General features: G+C 43.7%; 1 protein-coding gene across 1 annotated transcript in view; it reads right to left on the bottom strand.

The window, feature by feature from the left end:
- LRRC40 (leucine rich repeat containing 40) overlaps window positions 1–15,492 on the bottom strand; it is a 103,027-nt gene that overhangs the window by 31,728 nt on the left and 55,807 nt on the right. Inside the window, exon 7 of the mRNA XM_068118284.2 lies at window positions 2,982–3,154. Coding sequence (XP_067974385.1) covers window positions 2,982–3,154 — 173 coding nt within the window. The remainder of the gene's footprint in view (window positions 1–2,981; window positions 3,155–15,492) is intronic.

The following is a 15,492-nucleotide window of genomic DNA, read 5'->3' on the forward strand; positions in this document are numbered from 1 at the left end:
TATAATTTATTTACTATTTACAACCAAAAGTAACCAAGGAAGAAGGAAAGATAAGAAAATAATTTACAGAAGATATTAGAGACACAGTGCAACGCTAGCTTACCTACAGTCTTAATTAAACCCAGGGACAGAACAAACAAGGACAGACTCACGCGGGGAATGATGATAGGACTGGCAGGAGGTGGATGGCTGGAGGGAGAGGAAGGTCCACGGGTACTGCAGCACGATCGGCGCGGTTAGCAGCCGCCGTTCCTTCGCGGCCCTGCTCAAGAACTGCCGTCAAGGCCCCAAGCTGCCGTGGCTGAAGCTGCTGTGGCTGCTGCTGCTGCTGCTGAAGCTGCCATTCTTGCTGCTGTGGCTGCTGCTGCTGCTGCTGTGTGGACGTCGCGTGCTTTCTCCAGGACTCGTCTGAGGTGGGGGCGCCTTCTGCGGGTTATATATGCCACGCCCCTGAACCTTCGCGAACCTCCTTGATGTTTCTCTCCACACCCTCTCCAAGTCCAACCCCTTGTTCGTGGTTGGTTGAGTGGGGCTGACTCACTCCTCCCCTCTATGACGAGGTGGGGACACGCCTTTCTTCCCCGACCCGAGCACATGTTCAATGGTGGTTTTGGGGCGAAATCAACAACCCACAGCTGTAGCAAACCTGGCAAACTGCCCAGTGCAGTTGGCAATGGAGGCTTGGAGGGGATGTAGCTGGCAATTGAGGCTTGGCAATGGAAGTTTTGGGAGTGGGAATGCGGAATGAAAGGGAATCTATCTTATTTTACTTGGTGCAATGGAGTGTCATCTTAATGGAAGACAAGGCCTTACCCTAATACACATAATAAAGATATAACTATTGAACAAGGGGGGAAATCTATGATTGGCTAACGTGTGGTGTTTAAGAACTAGTTACGGGACGCACTTTGACCTTTATACATAACTGGAGCAAGGAGGGCGATATTTTACAACAATTTACTATACAAAAAAAAAACACAATAATAAAAACACAATCCTCATATCCACAACAATATATATATATAATTATATATATATAATTATATATATATATATATATATATATATATATATATATATATATATATATATATATATATATATATATATGACTTACTTACTTACAGACTTATATATATATATATATAGAACCAGCAGCTTATCTGGACCCTGGACTAATGTTGTATCCCCAATTTGGTAGCATTCTGACCGGTGGATCTGGAGAAAAAGTTTTTTTTTTAAAGGCATTTATCAAGTCTGCCATTTTGACACACTTCCGCTTATGTGACCGGTATAAAAAAAAAAAAACCCAAAAACAAAAAACCTTTAGAGGCCATTTTTCCCCGCAGAGCAGGGGTTGGCCTTTTTCGGGCACCGTGGTCCCCTTTTTGAAGCAATGTTTTATGGCCGGATGCCCTTCCTGCCACCAACAATGTTAGTCGCCTCTTGCGACACAGAGAATTACCAGTGAGCTGGTACTCAATTTGCCGACCTCGGAAGGATGACAGGCTGAGTCAACCCCCCTGGTGTTAATTCAGCGATCGACCGGGATTCGAACCCAGGATCCTAGGATCCCAAGCCGGCACCCTAACCGCTCAGCCAACACCAGGCTTTTTTTTTCTTTTTTTTCTAAGACTCTCGAGCTGGGGATTGTGGGTTAGATTCCAGTTGAGGTTGAATATATATATATTTTTTTCCCCCCCTTACTTTTTCAAGTCTTTTATATCCTCTTGAATAATGAGGAAATTAACATCTTGTACAATGAGCAAATGCTCCGCTTATGTGACCGGTATGGCCTCCGCAATTTAACATGAGGACCCTGTCCGAATGTTGTATCTCAAATTTGGTAGCATTCTGACTGGTGGGTCTGGATAAAAATATTTTTGAAGGAATTTGGTAAGTTCTGCCATTTTGACACACTTCCAGTCATGTGACCGGAATGAGTTTTGCAATACCCATTAACAGTCAGGAGCGGAAACTTGCTGCCAAATTTTAGCCGGATCAGCCCAATGGTTTGGCCGGAAAAGTCGAAATAAGCGACAGACTGACGGACGGATGGTGCACAATGACAATACCTTATCTGGAATTCCAATTCCCGATAAGCTAATTATGGAAAAGACAAAAGCTCTTACCCAGTGGTAGCTACAATGTTTTCCAATGTACAAACAAAGTAATATAAAATTGTAGGGAAAATATCAGAGATACAGCACTTTCAAGTTTAGGGACACGTGTCCTTTGGTCCTTAAAGGGTTAATACCATCTTAACTCTCCTCTTCATTACTCTCAGGCTATGTATGTCCCCTGGTTCTATCACTGCTGAAAAATTCATCTGCACTTATTTTGTGTGACTCTTCATCATCTTAAACATCTCTATCAGTTCCCCTCATCATCACCTCCTTCCTAATCCATACATATCACATCTGTACGATAATACTTAAAATGTGACAATACTCATTTTGAAATTTAAAGAAAATAAAGTGCAGACAGACCCCACCTCCCTCCGTTGTGCACACCCAATCAGGAAGATATGGTGTGCTTCCTTACCTGCCCTGGTTACCATCAAGTGATTTATTGGACCTAATCATATCACACCATCCTCATCCCTAGCGAGGCGCTGCAATTTCACGATTTGGATTATTACATTTGCCTTATTACACTAGGCGCCGACATCAATGGCAATCTCACCATCATTTAATGAAACCGCACAGTGGCTTCGTAAATGAACCATAAAATCAAGTGTGGCAAATTATATTCAATACATTGCATACAAGCATTTCGCTCACCCTCCAACTCCCAAAGTATTCTCCTACTCTCACAATTCCATGAGCGTAGAGAGTTGATGGTACAACAGCCAAAGTGATCAGTGGAACGAACGCTCTGGCCCACGAACCAATCAGTGGAACAAACAACTTGCCAATTCCCATCCCGCTAAGAAAACATGCAGGACTTGCACCAAACTGCAAATGTTACCCCCGGATGACCTGCTCAGTGAATTGTTGCTGAGGTCTAGTCTCTGCAGGCTGTGCAGCAAGTCGATCTCAGAGGGCAGAGCCTCCAGCTGATTGTCCCTCAAGTCCAGCACGTTGAGAGACGTCAGGGTCTCAAGCTGCTCCTTATGCAGGGTACAAATGCGGTTATTTCCGACATGGAGTTCCTGGGAAGGTTTGGGTGTCGTAACGAGAGAGCAAACAAGAATCATTAACGTGCTTATGTGACATTGCAACTTTGCCAATTAATCAATAATGCCTCAAAATTGCTGTTACATTCTCCATAAAGCTACAGCAATATGCAATACGCACAACACTGCGCTCGGTGCTTGTACAGAGCGCAAATGGTTGTATAGGAAAGGTAACCATTTAATTTTGTCGTACTTTTTGTCTGCAGATACTGATATCAGTGAAAGGTTAATACAGACACATACAGTTGAGTTTACAAGCTCAACGTGTGGCTAACAATGATGCAATCATAAAAAATGACGCATGGGAGGACTTTTTAATTTTTTTGCATACAAAGTCGAGGCAAGATCAACACATAAAACACAGACATAAACAGAAGACACATAAAACGTATAATAAAGGGAGCAGGGGACAGGAGGGGGGAGAGAGAGGGAAGCACATCAACAGTAGGAGAGCAGGGACATCGGGAGATCTGTGGAAGGGAGAGGGCTTGGGTGGGTTACATGGGATAAACAAGATGGACTCTACTGGGAATTTCAGGAATTAAGTCAGAGATTGAGAGGTGGATTTGGGGTGCATTAACGAGGGTAGAAAAGATCAAGGTTTTGGATTGGGGAAGATAAGAGATGGTGGTGAACAGCTGTTTTGAAGACCTGGAGGGAGGAGTGGGATTGAAGAGCGTGTGGGAGTTTGTTCCAGAGGCAGGAGAAAAGAGGAATGAAGGAGTGAAGGTGAGCAGAGAGTCTTGATTTTGGCAGTTTCACCAGAAGAGGGTTGATAGCAGAAGGAATATTTGGGTCCTGAAGGAATATTTGGGGCACAGAGCAGGGGGAGCTAGGCCAGAGAGGAGACAGTAGAAGGTAGAAAGACCACCAACCTGCCTGCGGTGAGAGTGAAAGGTACTCAGAATCGGCTCATCGCAGGAGATACCAATGATCCTGAAAGCTTTGGTTTCTACAGCGTGAAGAGGTGTGATTTTTTTGTGATTTTTGTGCTAGGTTTTTGTTTTTGTTTGTTTTTGTTTTTTGTATACAGAGTCGAGGCTCGTGAAAGAGCTAACATTTATCAAACAAACAAATCAAACAAACAAGCAAACAAAGTATATAAAAAGGGGAGCGGTCGACAAGATGGGGAGAGAAGGGGAGGAAGCACACAAACACAACATTTGAGAGCAGGGACATCGGGAGATGTGTGGGAGGGAGAGGGCCTGGGGGGAGGCAGGATAGGTATAAAACGCAAGGACACCAAGGACTTCCAGGAAAGAAGTCGGCACCTCAAAAAAGTGGATTTGGGGTGAAATTAACGGGGGTAGAAAAGATCAAGGTTTTGGATTGGGGAAGATAAGAGATGGTGGTGAACAGCCGTTTTAAAGACCTGGAGGGAGGAGTGGGATTGAAGAGAGTGAGGGAGTTTGTTCCAGAGGCGGGAGAAAAGAGGAATGAAGGAGTGAAGGTGAGCAGAGAGTCTTGATTTTGGCAGTTTAACCATAAGAGGGTTGCAGGCAGATCTTGTGCGACCTGTAGGAATATTTGGGGGACAGAGCCCAGAGAGAGCTGGGGGAGCAAGGCCGGAGAGGAGTCGGTAGTCGGTAGTTTAACCCTTCGAGTACGGGATTTTTTTTTTGATAATCCCGGGATCCCCAGCAACCTAAACAAATTTAAAAAAAATTGTCGCACCTCGATAAATTTGATAAAACGGGATTAATTTGGCATTTTGGTACAGGAATGCAACCACATACTGACGATCTATTTATAGGTATAGTCGATGACGTGTAGTCACGTCATCCGTACACAAAACTTTTTCGCGGGTTGCGGCACTGGACGTCATCCGTACTCAAAGGGTTAAACTAGAACAATGCGACTGTCACCAATATGCCTCCGCATAGTCCCACAAAGGGTAGATGCCATCACTCTGCATATGTATGGGTAGGGGATCAAGTTTGTGGAGTTCCGTGTTGATCGGATAAGGTTCGTTTTTCTATCCAAGATGGCTGCCAAACCACGTGACCTATGACATCATTTTAAAACTATATGCAACAATGCTGTTAGATGATATTTCTAAAATTTCACATCGATCGGGTGAGCGGTTTCAGAGATATCTAGTATTTTCCTTCAATCCAATATGGCTGCCAAACCATGTGACCTATGATGTCATTCATTTAATATTTCAATACAAATGGGTCATAGATCATTTGCATGCAATTTCAGATTTTTAGGATAAGGAGTTCGATTAAAACATTTTTGGCTGGTAAACTCCCATTGGGAGTACTTGACAATGTGCCAAGTTTAAATTTTTCCATTCAGCGGTTTCCAAGAAATATATTTTTAATTATTTGCTTTTAATCCAAGATGGCTGCCATACCACGTGACATATGACGTCACAATCATCGTAAAAACATTCTACATGGGTGTCACTCCTACCCTGAAAGTTTTGTCTCAATCGGACATATGGTTGCTGAGAAAAACGAGGTTTAGAACGTACGGACGGAAGGACGGGCAGACAACCCGAAAACATAATGACAATTATTGTTGACGTTAAAGTGTGACGTTAAAGATCACATAATGACGTTAAAGATCCCACAATGCCCTTCACGAAGAGTAGACAAGCACCATGGCCAAATTAGAAATTTCTACGCAAACTACTGCATTCAGAGAAGGCAATGGCAAATCACCCATGTCAAGAAACTTCGGCAAAACCAACTCTCTTTAACAGAGCATCGTACATCAGAATCAGAAACCTCGTACACCATTTCCCTATCACAAACAATGACATGCAGAATAGTTACCACTATCTGACCTAACACAGGATAAATGACCAGGGAATCTTGCCTAAACAGAATACGCAAGTGAGACCTTGTTCGTTGTGAGGGTTGTGCGACAACATTTTGACCTGCGCCCAGCTCCAGAACTCTACGATGGTTCCTCACATTCCGCACTGCTCCATGCTCACATGGGAATGTCAAATAGGCCAACTACAATTTAATCAGGACAGATAGACTTGAAAATGGAATAAATAAATAAACCAGAGTAATAGGCACCCAATTTACAACTCCAATTGTACATTTATGGCTGCCCCTTTCACCAACTGTCCTAAAACCAGCACAATCAAACATGGGGGCAATACCCCTGGCGCTCACCTGGTAGAATAAACGGCATACTGCACCGACTAAAGGTATTTAAAACCAATTTCAATGGTTGCTAGAATACAGAGAAGCGTGTAGAATCATACTAACATAATCATAAGACTTTAAACAAACAAAGAAAAAAAATACCTATTTTGGGGGGCAACCCCCCCCCCCCCCCTCCCTTCCTTCTCCAACCCAAAATACCTCCTCACACCCCAATTTTTCTCATGCCTTGAACAAACATTGGTACATCATGGGTGATGAAGGTTGTGGTGAAGTTTCATCAAAATTGTGTGTGTAGTTTCAGAGGAAAAAGCAAATACCTATTTTGAGGGGTCAAGCCTGGATCCACTTTGACCCCCCGTAGACCCTCTTAGTCCCAAATTTTTTTAATGCCGTTAACAAACTTTAGTCACAACACAACAAATACAATTTGTGCCAAGTTTGGTCGCAATCCCTTCAGCGGTTTCAGAGAAGAAGTTTCAAATATTTACGGACTGACGGACTGACGACGCGCCATCGCATAAGATCCCCTGAACTTCGTTCCAGGTGAGCTAAAAAAACAAAAAAAAACAGAGAAAGCTCAACAAGATAATCAAATACTTCCCAACTCAAGCTGCTGCCTATATTTACAGAATGCAACTCCATGATAGGAAGCACGAGACGCACACGCCTTAGTAAACGTGCAATTGCGTACGAGGGAACACATATATAATGTATCCAGGACGCAACAGAACAAAACGAACAGCAGATGGAGAGGGGAAAACACACAACAGCAGGGTTGAGCGACAAAATAGAGACACTTCAAAGATGAGGGATGTGAGGAAAAAGGAGGACTAGTGAAGAACACATGGGTTGGTACAACATGGATACAGAAGCAAACTCTCAGGATGGAAAACGGGAAAATTGGAAAGAGGTTGCTGGGGGTGGGAGAAGGCGAGGGGAAGGGTGTTAATGGAGTAGAAAAGCCAAGCACTTCCCAAAAGGCCATTGTGCTCGTGTTCCACGCAGTTCATCCTGCGAGTGTCAGCTGATGTCACATGTCACAACAGTTTCCCCAATCATAGCAATTGCATAGTTTGTGCATTCCATAGGTGTGGATTTTTTTTTTGTAATGAACACCTGGCAAGAAATTAGCGTGCAAAGCAGCCAGTGGCTGCGCATGCAATACATAGTCTTGTTGAAAAAATCCATGTTTGCAGTGTGTGTTGGGGGAGTAGAGGAAGGATCCTTTCAAAAATGGCACGCTGCGATTTTCAATATGGCCGCCACGGCAGCCATCTTGAAATTGGTTTCCACCATGCATGGGCTGAATGGTTACGCCCGCTTTGCGGTGCTATTTGTTTTACTTTGTAAATCATTCACAATACAGCCTCATGGCTGTGATGTTTTGATAATAAAACCATGAACCATATACCACCAGTTGTGAACCTTTGCTCCAAGTCGAGGGTATCCTGCCAATCCTTTAAAACACCATCAAAATAACTTTCACAATGACATAAAACAAATGATATTCACAATAAAAATTGTTTTCTCAGAAACAAACTCTAATGTCGAGCAGCATCACCCTTCAACCAACAATTTCATTCATGTTGTCAAATGTTATGCTTCGTTACAAAGTTGAACTTACAATGAAAACATATCGTCAGCAATGGCCCGTATCGATGATAATGGTTCAAGTTATGATACTTTTTTAATACATAGTTGAGGCTTTACATATGCACGAAGAGTACACTGACCAGGACGCAACAGGACACAAAAGGTACAGTAGAGACGCACGCAAAAGGGGCAATAGAGGGGGGGAAACAACAACAGCAGAGTTGAAGGCCAAGATAGAGGCAGACCTGGACAAACAATGGGTGTGTGGGGAGGAATGGGGGGCAGGAAAGAATGTCAGGGGGTGGACAAGATGGACACAGAGGGAAACTCCAAGGAGGGAAATTTGGAAGGAGGGATTAGGGTGGGGAGTGGGTGGTCAATGAGGGTAGAAAATATCATTGTTTTGGATGGGGGATAACCTGAGATGGTTGTGAATAGCTGTCTTGATGTGGAGAAAAGTGTGAGATTGAAAAGAATGTGAAAGTTTGATCTCAAGGTGGGATAAAAGAGGAACAAATGAGTGTATATGAGTAGTGGTCCTGGATTTAGGTAGTTTCACCAGAAGGGGATTGATTTAAATACATTCCGACACTGGGCTCTGGCAAGGACAGATAAGAAGAGTTAGCCCTGGTTAAACGCATCACAACTCTTTGTCGCCCTCTAGTGCAGATGGCAGAGGATGGGCAAATAAATAAATAAATAGGCAAAATAAAGCATTTTCAATTCAAGCAACAAATGCATGCTGGCTCAGCTATTTTGATCAAAGTAAAACTCGGATAAGGAGAACATTATGGACAAAATCAATGGGACGTAGTATATAAATGAAGGCAGGACAGGAAGGTATTAAACAGTTTCTTATCCATCATGCTCGTAAATAACCAAGACTGTTAGACCACAGATTAATAGTGCAATCAACGGTTATTTAAACATGGCAAGCATATATATATTTTCGTCATTGGTATATCTCTACCTCGGTGTTTGTCTCAAAATCTCCTGCACCCAACCCTGGCCACCGTGACACCACATTACCTCCTCGTACCACCGTAGACTGCACTGTCTTTCTCCCCCAAGATGACAGAGAAAGTTATATTTGGCCTTTAACCTGCATCGACGACGGACCGAGATGGCATCAATGCACATGTTATCAAATGCTGCTCTGTCTTTTGTGCTCAATCTGTCTGCATGATTCAGTCTGTTCAATCATTTGGCCTGCTGCCATTAACCTGGAAGTCTGTCAACATCAGTCCTATCCACAAGGGGTGCAATAATAGATCCTCAACTACAACGGTACTCGGTAGAGCGCATACCTCCACCAGGCTGAACAGTTTACATTTTGTATCCCACTGATAATCAGGATCTGCATCCAGACCTGAACCAAAATCGAATCGGTAGTTCTTGTCACCTAACCAACTCATCCACCTAGTTTTTGTTTCAAGTTATCCACAACGTTTTGAAAGATCATGCTATATAGTTTTGGCCCTATCTCTCAATGGTGAAGAATAAATATAAAAAGTCTAGTATAAAGATCTGGATCTTCACCAAAATTGAATTATTTCGTCCTTGTCAACCACCCTGTGTCATTTGCACAACCACCATTTGCACAATTTGCACAACCATTTGCACAACCACAATTGCACAACCTTGTCAACCACCCTTGTCAACCTGTCCACCACATTTCGTCCGAATCACAATTTTTTGAGATATCCTTTTCACAAAACAAACAAACAGACAGACAGAAATGAAAACATAAGATGGTGGATGTAATGACAGACCAGCAAGCTTACTTCCAAATATAAGCAAATTTGTGGAATCGGTCATTGCTGGCGACGTCATCTTTCATCATTGCCAATCAGTCTGACCTCTCACCTCATAGAAGATACACAAGCCGAAAAGAAACCGACCCTTGTGTATAGCATGTCATATTATATATATATATATATTGTTGCGAATATGGAATTTGGCCTCCATATCCGCTTGTAAATATTCCCCTATTTTCTCCAATACTCCCCAACTTTCCCCAATCCCCCATTCCCTAGTCCCATTGCATGTAAATAACAATCAGTAGAGCCGACCTTCCCCTTATTCCCCCATTAAATGTCGTGCCCAGGTCCACCGCACCACATGTAGACAACTTTCGGACATCTTCCTAGTTATTCTTATTCTATGTCAGTTAAGGCCTCGTCTCCATTAATTATGACTCTTCGTTGCACCAGAATGTGATTATATGGCATCAGTAGTGAGTTTAGGACCTTTCCCATACCTCCTTCCATCTTCTTCCCCAACAATTACAACAACAACAGAGGAGATGGCGGCGGAGCGGGGGAGGATGCGTCCTCACACCGGCTCGATTAGCGCCATAGACCATGCGCTCCACGGGGTTACCACGAAGGGGCTCCTTGTCAGCTCCTCGTCAAGGGCGGAGCCTGGTAAACCCCCCGCACGCACCCAATGAGAAGCAACGTGCCGATTCCACGAGGCGGAGCTAACGAGCCGAGGGCGTGTCACTCCCCGCCGGATATACGCAGCCCCGCGCCGGATGTGACGAGAGATGCGCACCCAGCTTGGAGAAGGAAAGCCACCTGCGAGCGCTGAGTCAGATGCGCACCCAGCTTGGAGAAGGAAAGCCACCTGCGAGCGCTGAGTCAGATGCGCCCCCAGCTTGAGCAGACAAGACGCCATCCGAGCGCTGCGACCTCCCCGCATCTCTGGACCGGACCGAGTCGATTCTGACCTTTGAGCCCAGGTGCACCTGGAGCCATCGCTACCCGCCTGTCCTTTGCATCAATCCCCGTGTGAGTCAGCCGTTGTCCTGTTTACCTGTCGTCTGTTGGGAATAATATAAGATTGTGTCTAAGTGCTTGTCTTTCTATGCTGTCCCTCTTGTAGTTGTAATCTAACCTTCCGCCTTAATATAACCTCCTCCGGAGGTCTTGAGAACTGAACCCCTGGTGTCGTACTGTGTCATTGTAATCCAGCCGGGTGTCTTCTTTTTCTTATTGAGCCAGCATCGCGCGACTTCGTCAACGTCGAGTATAGTCGGGTAATTTGTGCGGACACGACGGCCATTCCGCTCGGCCCACTTTAACATCAAAGTCGTGTCTGTAACAATATATATATATATATATATATATATATATATATATATATATATATATATATATATATATATATACAGTACATACATACAGTCACGTGAAAAAGTAAGTACACCCCATGTAAAATTTTGACTTTTTCAACAAATTCCAACATACAGCTATTTGATCTTCATTTCAACAATATTGATAAATAAAGGTGATATAATATAACAAATATCATGAAACATTTACATTTTGTCGTCCATTGTATAATTTAAATAAACATAAATGCAAATTTCGCATGTAGAAAAAGTAAGTACACCCCTACATTTATCACTACTTCAAATAACTAAAATTAGAATCAGGTGCACCAGCTCAGGTGCAAATGATTAGAACATCGTTGGAGAGGATCTTGGAGGAACGTGTCTTATTTAAACCTCAGACATTTAGTTTGGTTTGCTCTTTGTTGTTGAAGTGTGCGGCGTCACCATGCCTAGATCAAAAGAGCTCTCTGAGGCCTTCAGAAAGAAGGTTATAGATGCCGACGAGTCTGGGAAGGGATTTAAAAAGATCTCCAAACAATTTGAAATCAAACATTCGACTGTCCAGAAGATAATCTACAAGTGGAGAAGATTCCATACAACTGCCAACCTGTTCAGGCCAGGCCACCCCAGCAAGTTTAGCCCGAGAGCAGACCGCAAGATGCTGAAAGAAGTCTCTAAGAACCCCAGAATGTCATCACGGGACCTACTGGTAGCTCTTGCCACTGCTGATGTCAAAGTGTACAAGTCTACCATTAGAAAGAGGCTGCACAAATTTGATCTACATGGGAGGTATGCCAGGAGGAAATCTTTGCTGTCCAGAAAGAACATCAGGGCAAGACTAAAGTTTGCCAATGAACACCTCGGCAAAGACCAGCACTTCTGGAACAATGTGCTCTGGGCAGATGAGTCAAAGGTAGAGCTATTTGGCCACAGTACCAGAAGACATGTTTGGCGAAAACCAAAGACAGCATTTGACCACAAGAACCTGATACCAACTGTAAAGCATGGTGGTGGAAATATTATGGTTTGGGGCAGCTTTGCTGCATCAGTGCATCAGGGCCTGGGCAACTCACCATCATAGAATCCACTATGAATTCTTCATTGTACCAGAGGGTGCTTGAGGATAATATGAGGCCATCTGTCAGAAGGTTGAAGCTCAACCGAAGGTGGACCTTGCAAGATGACAATGACCCTAAACATACCAGTAAATCCACCAAGGAATGGCTGAAAAGAAAGAAATGGAGGGTTCTGGAATGGCCAAGTCAAAGCCCAGATCTAAATCCCATCGAGATGTTGTGGGGGGATTTGAAACGAGCTGTGCATGCAAGAAACCCCTCAAACATCGCACAGCTGAAAGAATTCTGCATGGAGGAGTGGGCAAAAATTTCTCCCAGTCGATGTCAGAGACTGGTAGACAGTTATAAGAAACGCCTACTTGAGGTTGTTTCTGCCAAAGGGGGCAATACCACCTATAAGAGCCAAGGGTGTACTTACTTTTTCCACATGCGAAATTTGCATTTATGTTTATTTAAATTATACAATGGACTACAAAATGTAAATGTTTCATGATATTTATTAATTTATATCACCTTTATCTATCAATATTGTTGAAATATGTTCAAAAACTCAAAATTTTACATGGGGTGTATTACTTTTTCACGTGACTGTACGTACACACACACACACACACACACACACACACACACACACACACACACACACACACACACACACACACACACACACACACACACACACACACACACACACACACACACACACACACACACACACACACACACACACACACACACACACACACACACACACACACACACACCAGACTCTGGAGCTGGGGATTGTGGGTTAGAATCCAGTTTGGGTTGAATATTTTTTTTCCCCTTACTTTTTGAATTCTTTTATATCCTCTTGAATAATGAGCAAATTAACATCTTGTACAATGAGCAAATGCATTTTGTTCGTATTTAAAACGCCATTATTCTTAAACCTGATTTTCAGCGTCATTTTGAGTATTGTACCATATCAATTGTTTATTGTATGGAAATAAATATCAACCAATCTCTCATTCACGGCAGATCAAATACCATTAAAGATATTGTTATGTCTGGGGGTAGAGCAAAATGTAGAGCAGGGTACATCTGAGTATGTAACATGCTTCGAGATGTCGCGATAAGGAACACTTCCTGTAATAAGTCCATGTTTAGGCGATTTGTCGGGTTAAGATATCTGCTTGTGAACATACCATGATGTTCGAGTGTTAAGTAGTTAGGGATTAAAGATAACGCCCCTGTGAGTCCAACCTGGTCATCAAACCTTTGTCCCTTATGGCAATGCACACCTGTAGACACTTAGTTAGGTCCCTAGCGCAACATTAAATAATTCCCTTCCCTGACAGTGACTTTGGAAGAAAACGGACAGGAAACCAGGCCAGGACACTGTCGATGATGGCCGCCGCCACCTACACCTCCGGCAGGCCTATCCACCTCGAATAGCACGCGCTATGACCATGCTACAGGTAACGAGTGATGGGTTGGCATGAACCTCCAGCCAACGAGTCGGTGGAGGGCACCGATTGGGTGGCGCGCCAAGGCTGACGTCACCGCGGCAAGGTTATAAAGCGAACTCGGGCTTGGCTTGGAGGAGGAAGTCGGGCTTGGCTTGGAGCGGTGCTCGGACTTGGACTTGGCTCATAGCGTGCAGTTGCACTTGCACCCTCTCCCCTTTTTGCCATTCTTCTTGGTTCTGAGTTTGTGCTCGTGTTGGAGATTGACCTCGTGTGGAGCTCGCTGGCCTGCGTTGGACGCGTGGTGCTTTTGGTGCGTTGGACGTGTGGTGCTTGGTGCACGGACTTCGTGAGCGGCGAGAGGCTTGGAGCGGGGCCGAGCGGGGCCGTGTTACACTGCAAGACTACGGACAGATAAGACTGCACACTACATTACATTTACATTACATAACGAACGTTTTTCTTTTGGTTATTCATCTTCCTGTGTGGCGTATGTGAAGTCTGGTGTGCGGGATCCCGATTAGGATATTTATTATCGGCGCGCATTTCACTGTCCTGCCTTTTTCGTTCGAATAAATCCTTATATTATTTTTGTACATATATGTGAACGCAGTTTACCGGGTGTTTGGTTTTAATAGATAAGGCTGCGGGGCTCTCGCCGTTTCCCTCCATTCCGCGCGCTTCGATTTTGGAATCCGCTATTGAGCTTCCGCCTCGGGAGTTAAAGCCTTCGTAATCGGCATCCGCAACTCTGGTGTTAATCGGAGTTGCGTGACAATATTTTACTTATTTGTTTGAACCTTGTTTAAAACATTGGAAATTCAATTTATGTTCACTGCAATAAATTCTAAAATACTTAGTCACCAGAAGATGTAAATCATAAGAGCCCCAATCAGTTCTGTGTATGGGCTGGCAGGATGGCCCTGAGGTATGCACACTCGTCTTTGAATTGTCTATCTTGGGTTTGAATTCTGACCCAGCTATAAACTGCCATTCTAGTGTTTTAAAGACAGGGTGATTCATTAGTCTGTGTGCCATCCCTTGGATGGACATTAAGCCGGCATCATGCTTCTGGTGCACGTCAAAGATCCAAAAAATCACGTCACTCTAAAATGGGAATGGGAACAAACATTTGAGAATGCATCGACCAATTTATTATATCAGCATGAATCGGCGCGCATCGCGCGCCGTTTCAGAGGGGTAGGCATCTTTGACCATTTCGGTGTCTTTTGGGTCTTCATGGTGTTTTGGGTCTTCAGGGCCATTTGGGTCTTTGGGGTCTTTTGGATCCTCTGGGCATTTAAGGGTATTTTGGGTCTTTGAGGTGTTTTGGGTCTTCAGGGTCTTCCGTGTCTTAAGGGTCTTTTGTTTCCTCTGGGTCTTTATGAGTCTTTTGGGTGTTGGTTATTTAAGGGTATTTTGGGTCGAAGGGGTCTTTGGGGTGTTTTGGGTCTTCGGGGTGTTTTGGGCCTTTTTGAGCATCAGGGCCATGAAGGGTATTTGGGGTTTTCAGGGGTCTTAAAGGGTCATCAAAGGTCTGAGGAGTCTCAGCAGTCTCAACGCAATTAAGAAGGTTTTTCGAAGCTGTCCACGTTCTGCATGCTATCGAAGTTAAGTCATTGTTCGCAATTGTATTTTTGTCGAAACTGTAATCATATTTCGGTGTGTGGACCTATCGTATGTCCCTCGGAAGATTCTCGGTGTTAATCTTTCATACCTGCATAAAATAGTCGAGTAGTTATTGCCAAGTTATTTGCGGCCTAGTTCTTTAAGCTTCCTACCTTGAGGCTTTGTTTTCTCTCAGCGGTCGATTGTGGTCCATTTACTTTCGTTCTCTCAGTTTTTCCCAGTCTTTTCAACCCACATTTCCTTGTCTAAAATCTTAACATAAAACAAAAACATTTGTTCTTTTCGTTCGTTCTTGTTCTTTCCGTTCGTTCTTCGACCACGT

This window comes from Myxine glutinosa, chromosome 1 (genome assembly GCF_964187855.1).
Source record: "Myxine glutinosa chromosome 1, kmMyxGlut1.1, whole genome shotgun sequence".
NCBI classification, from domain to species: domain Eukaryota; kingdom Metazoa; phylum Chordata; class Myxini; order Myxiniformes; family Myxinidae; genus Myxine; species Myxine glutinosa.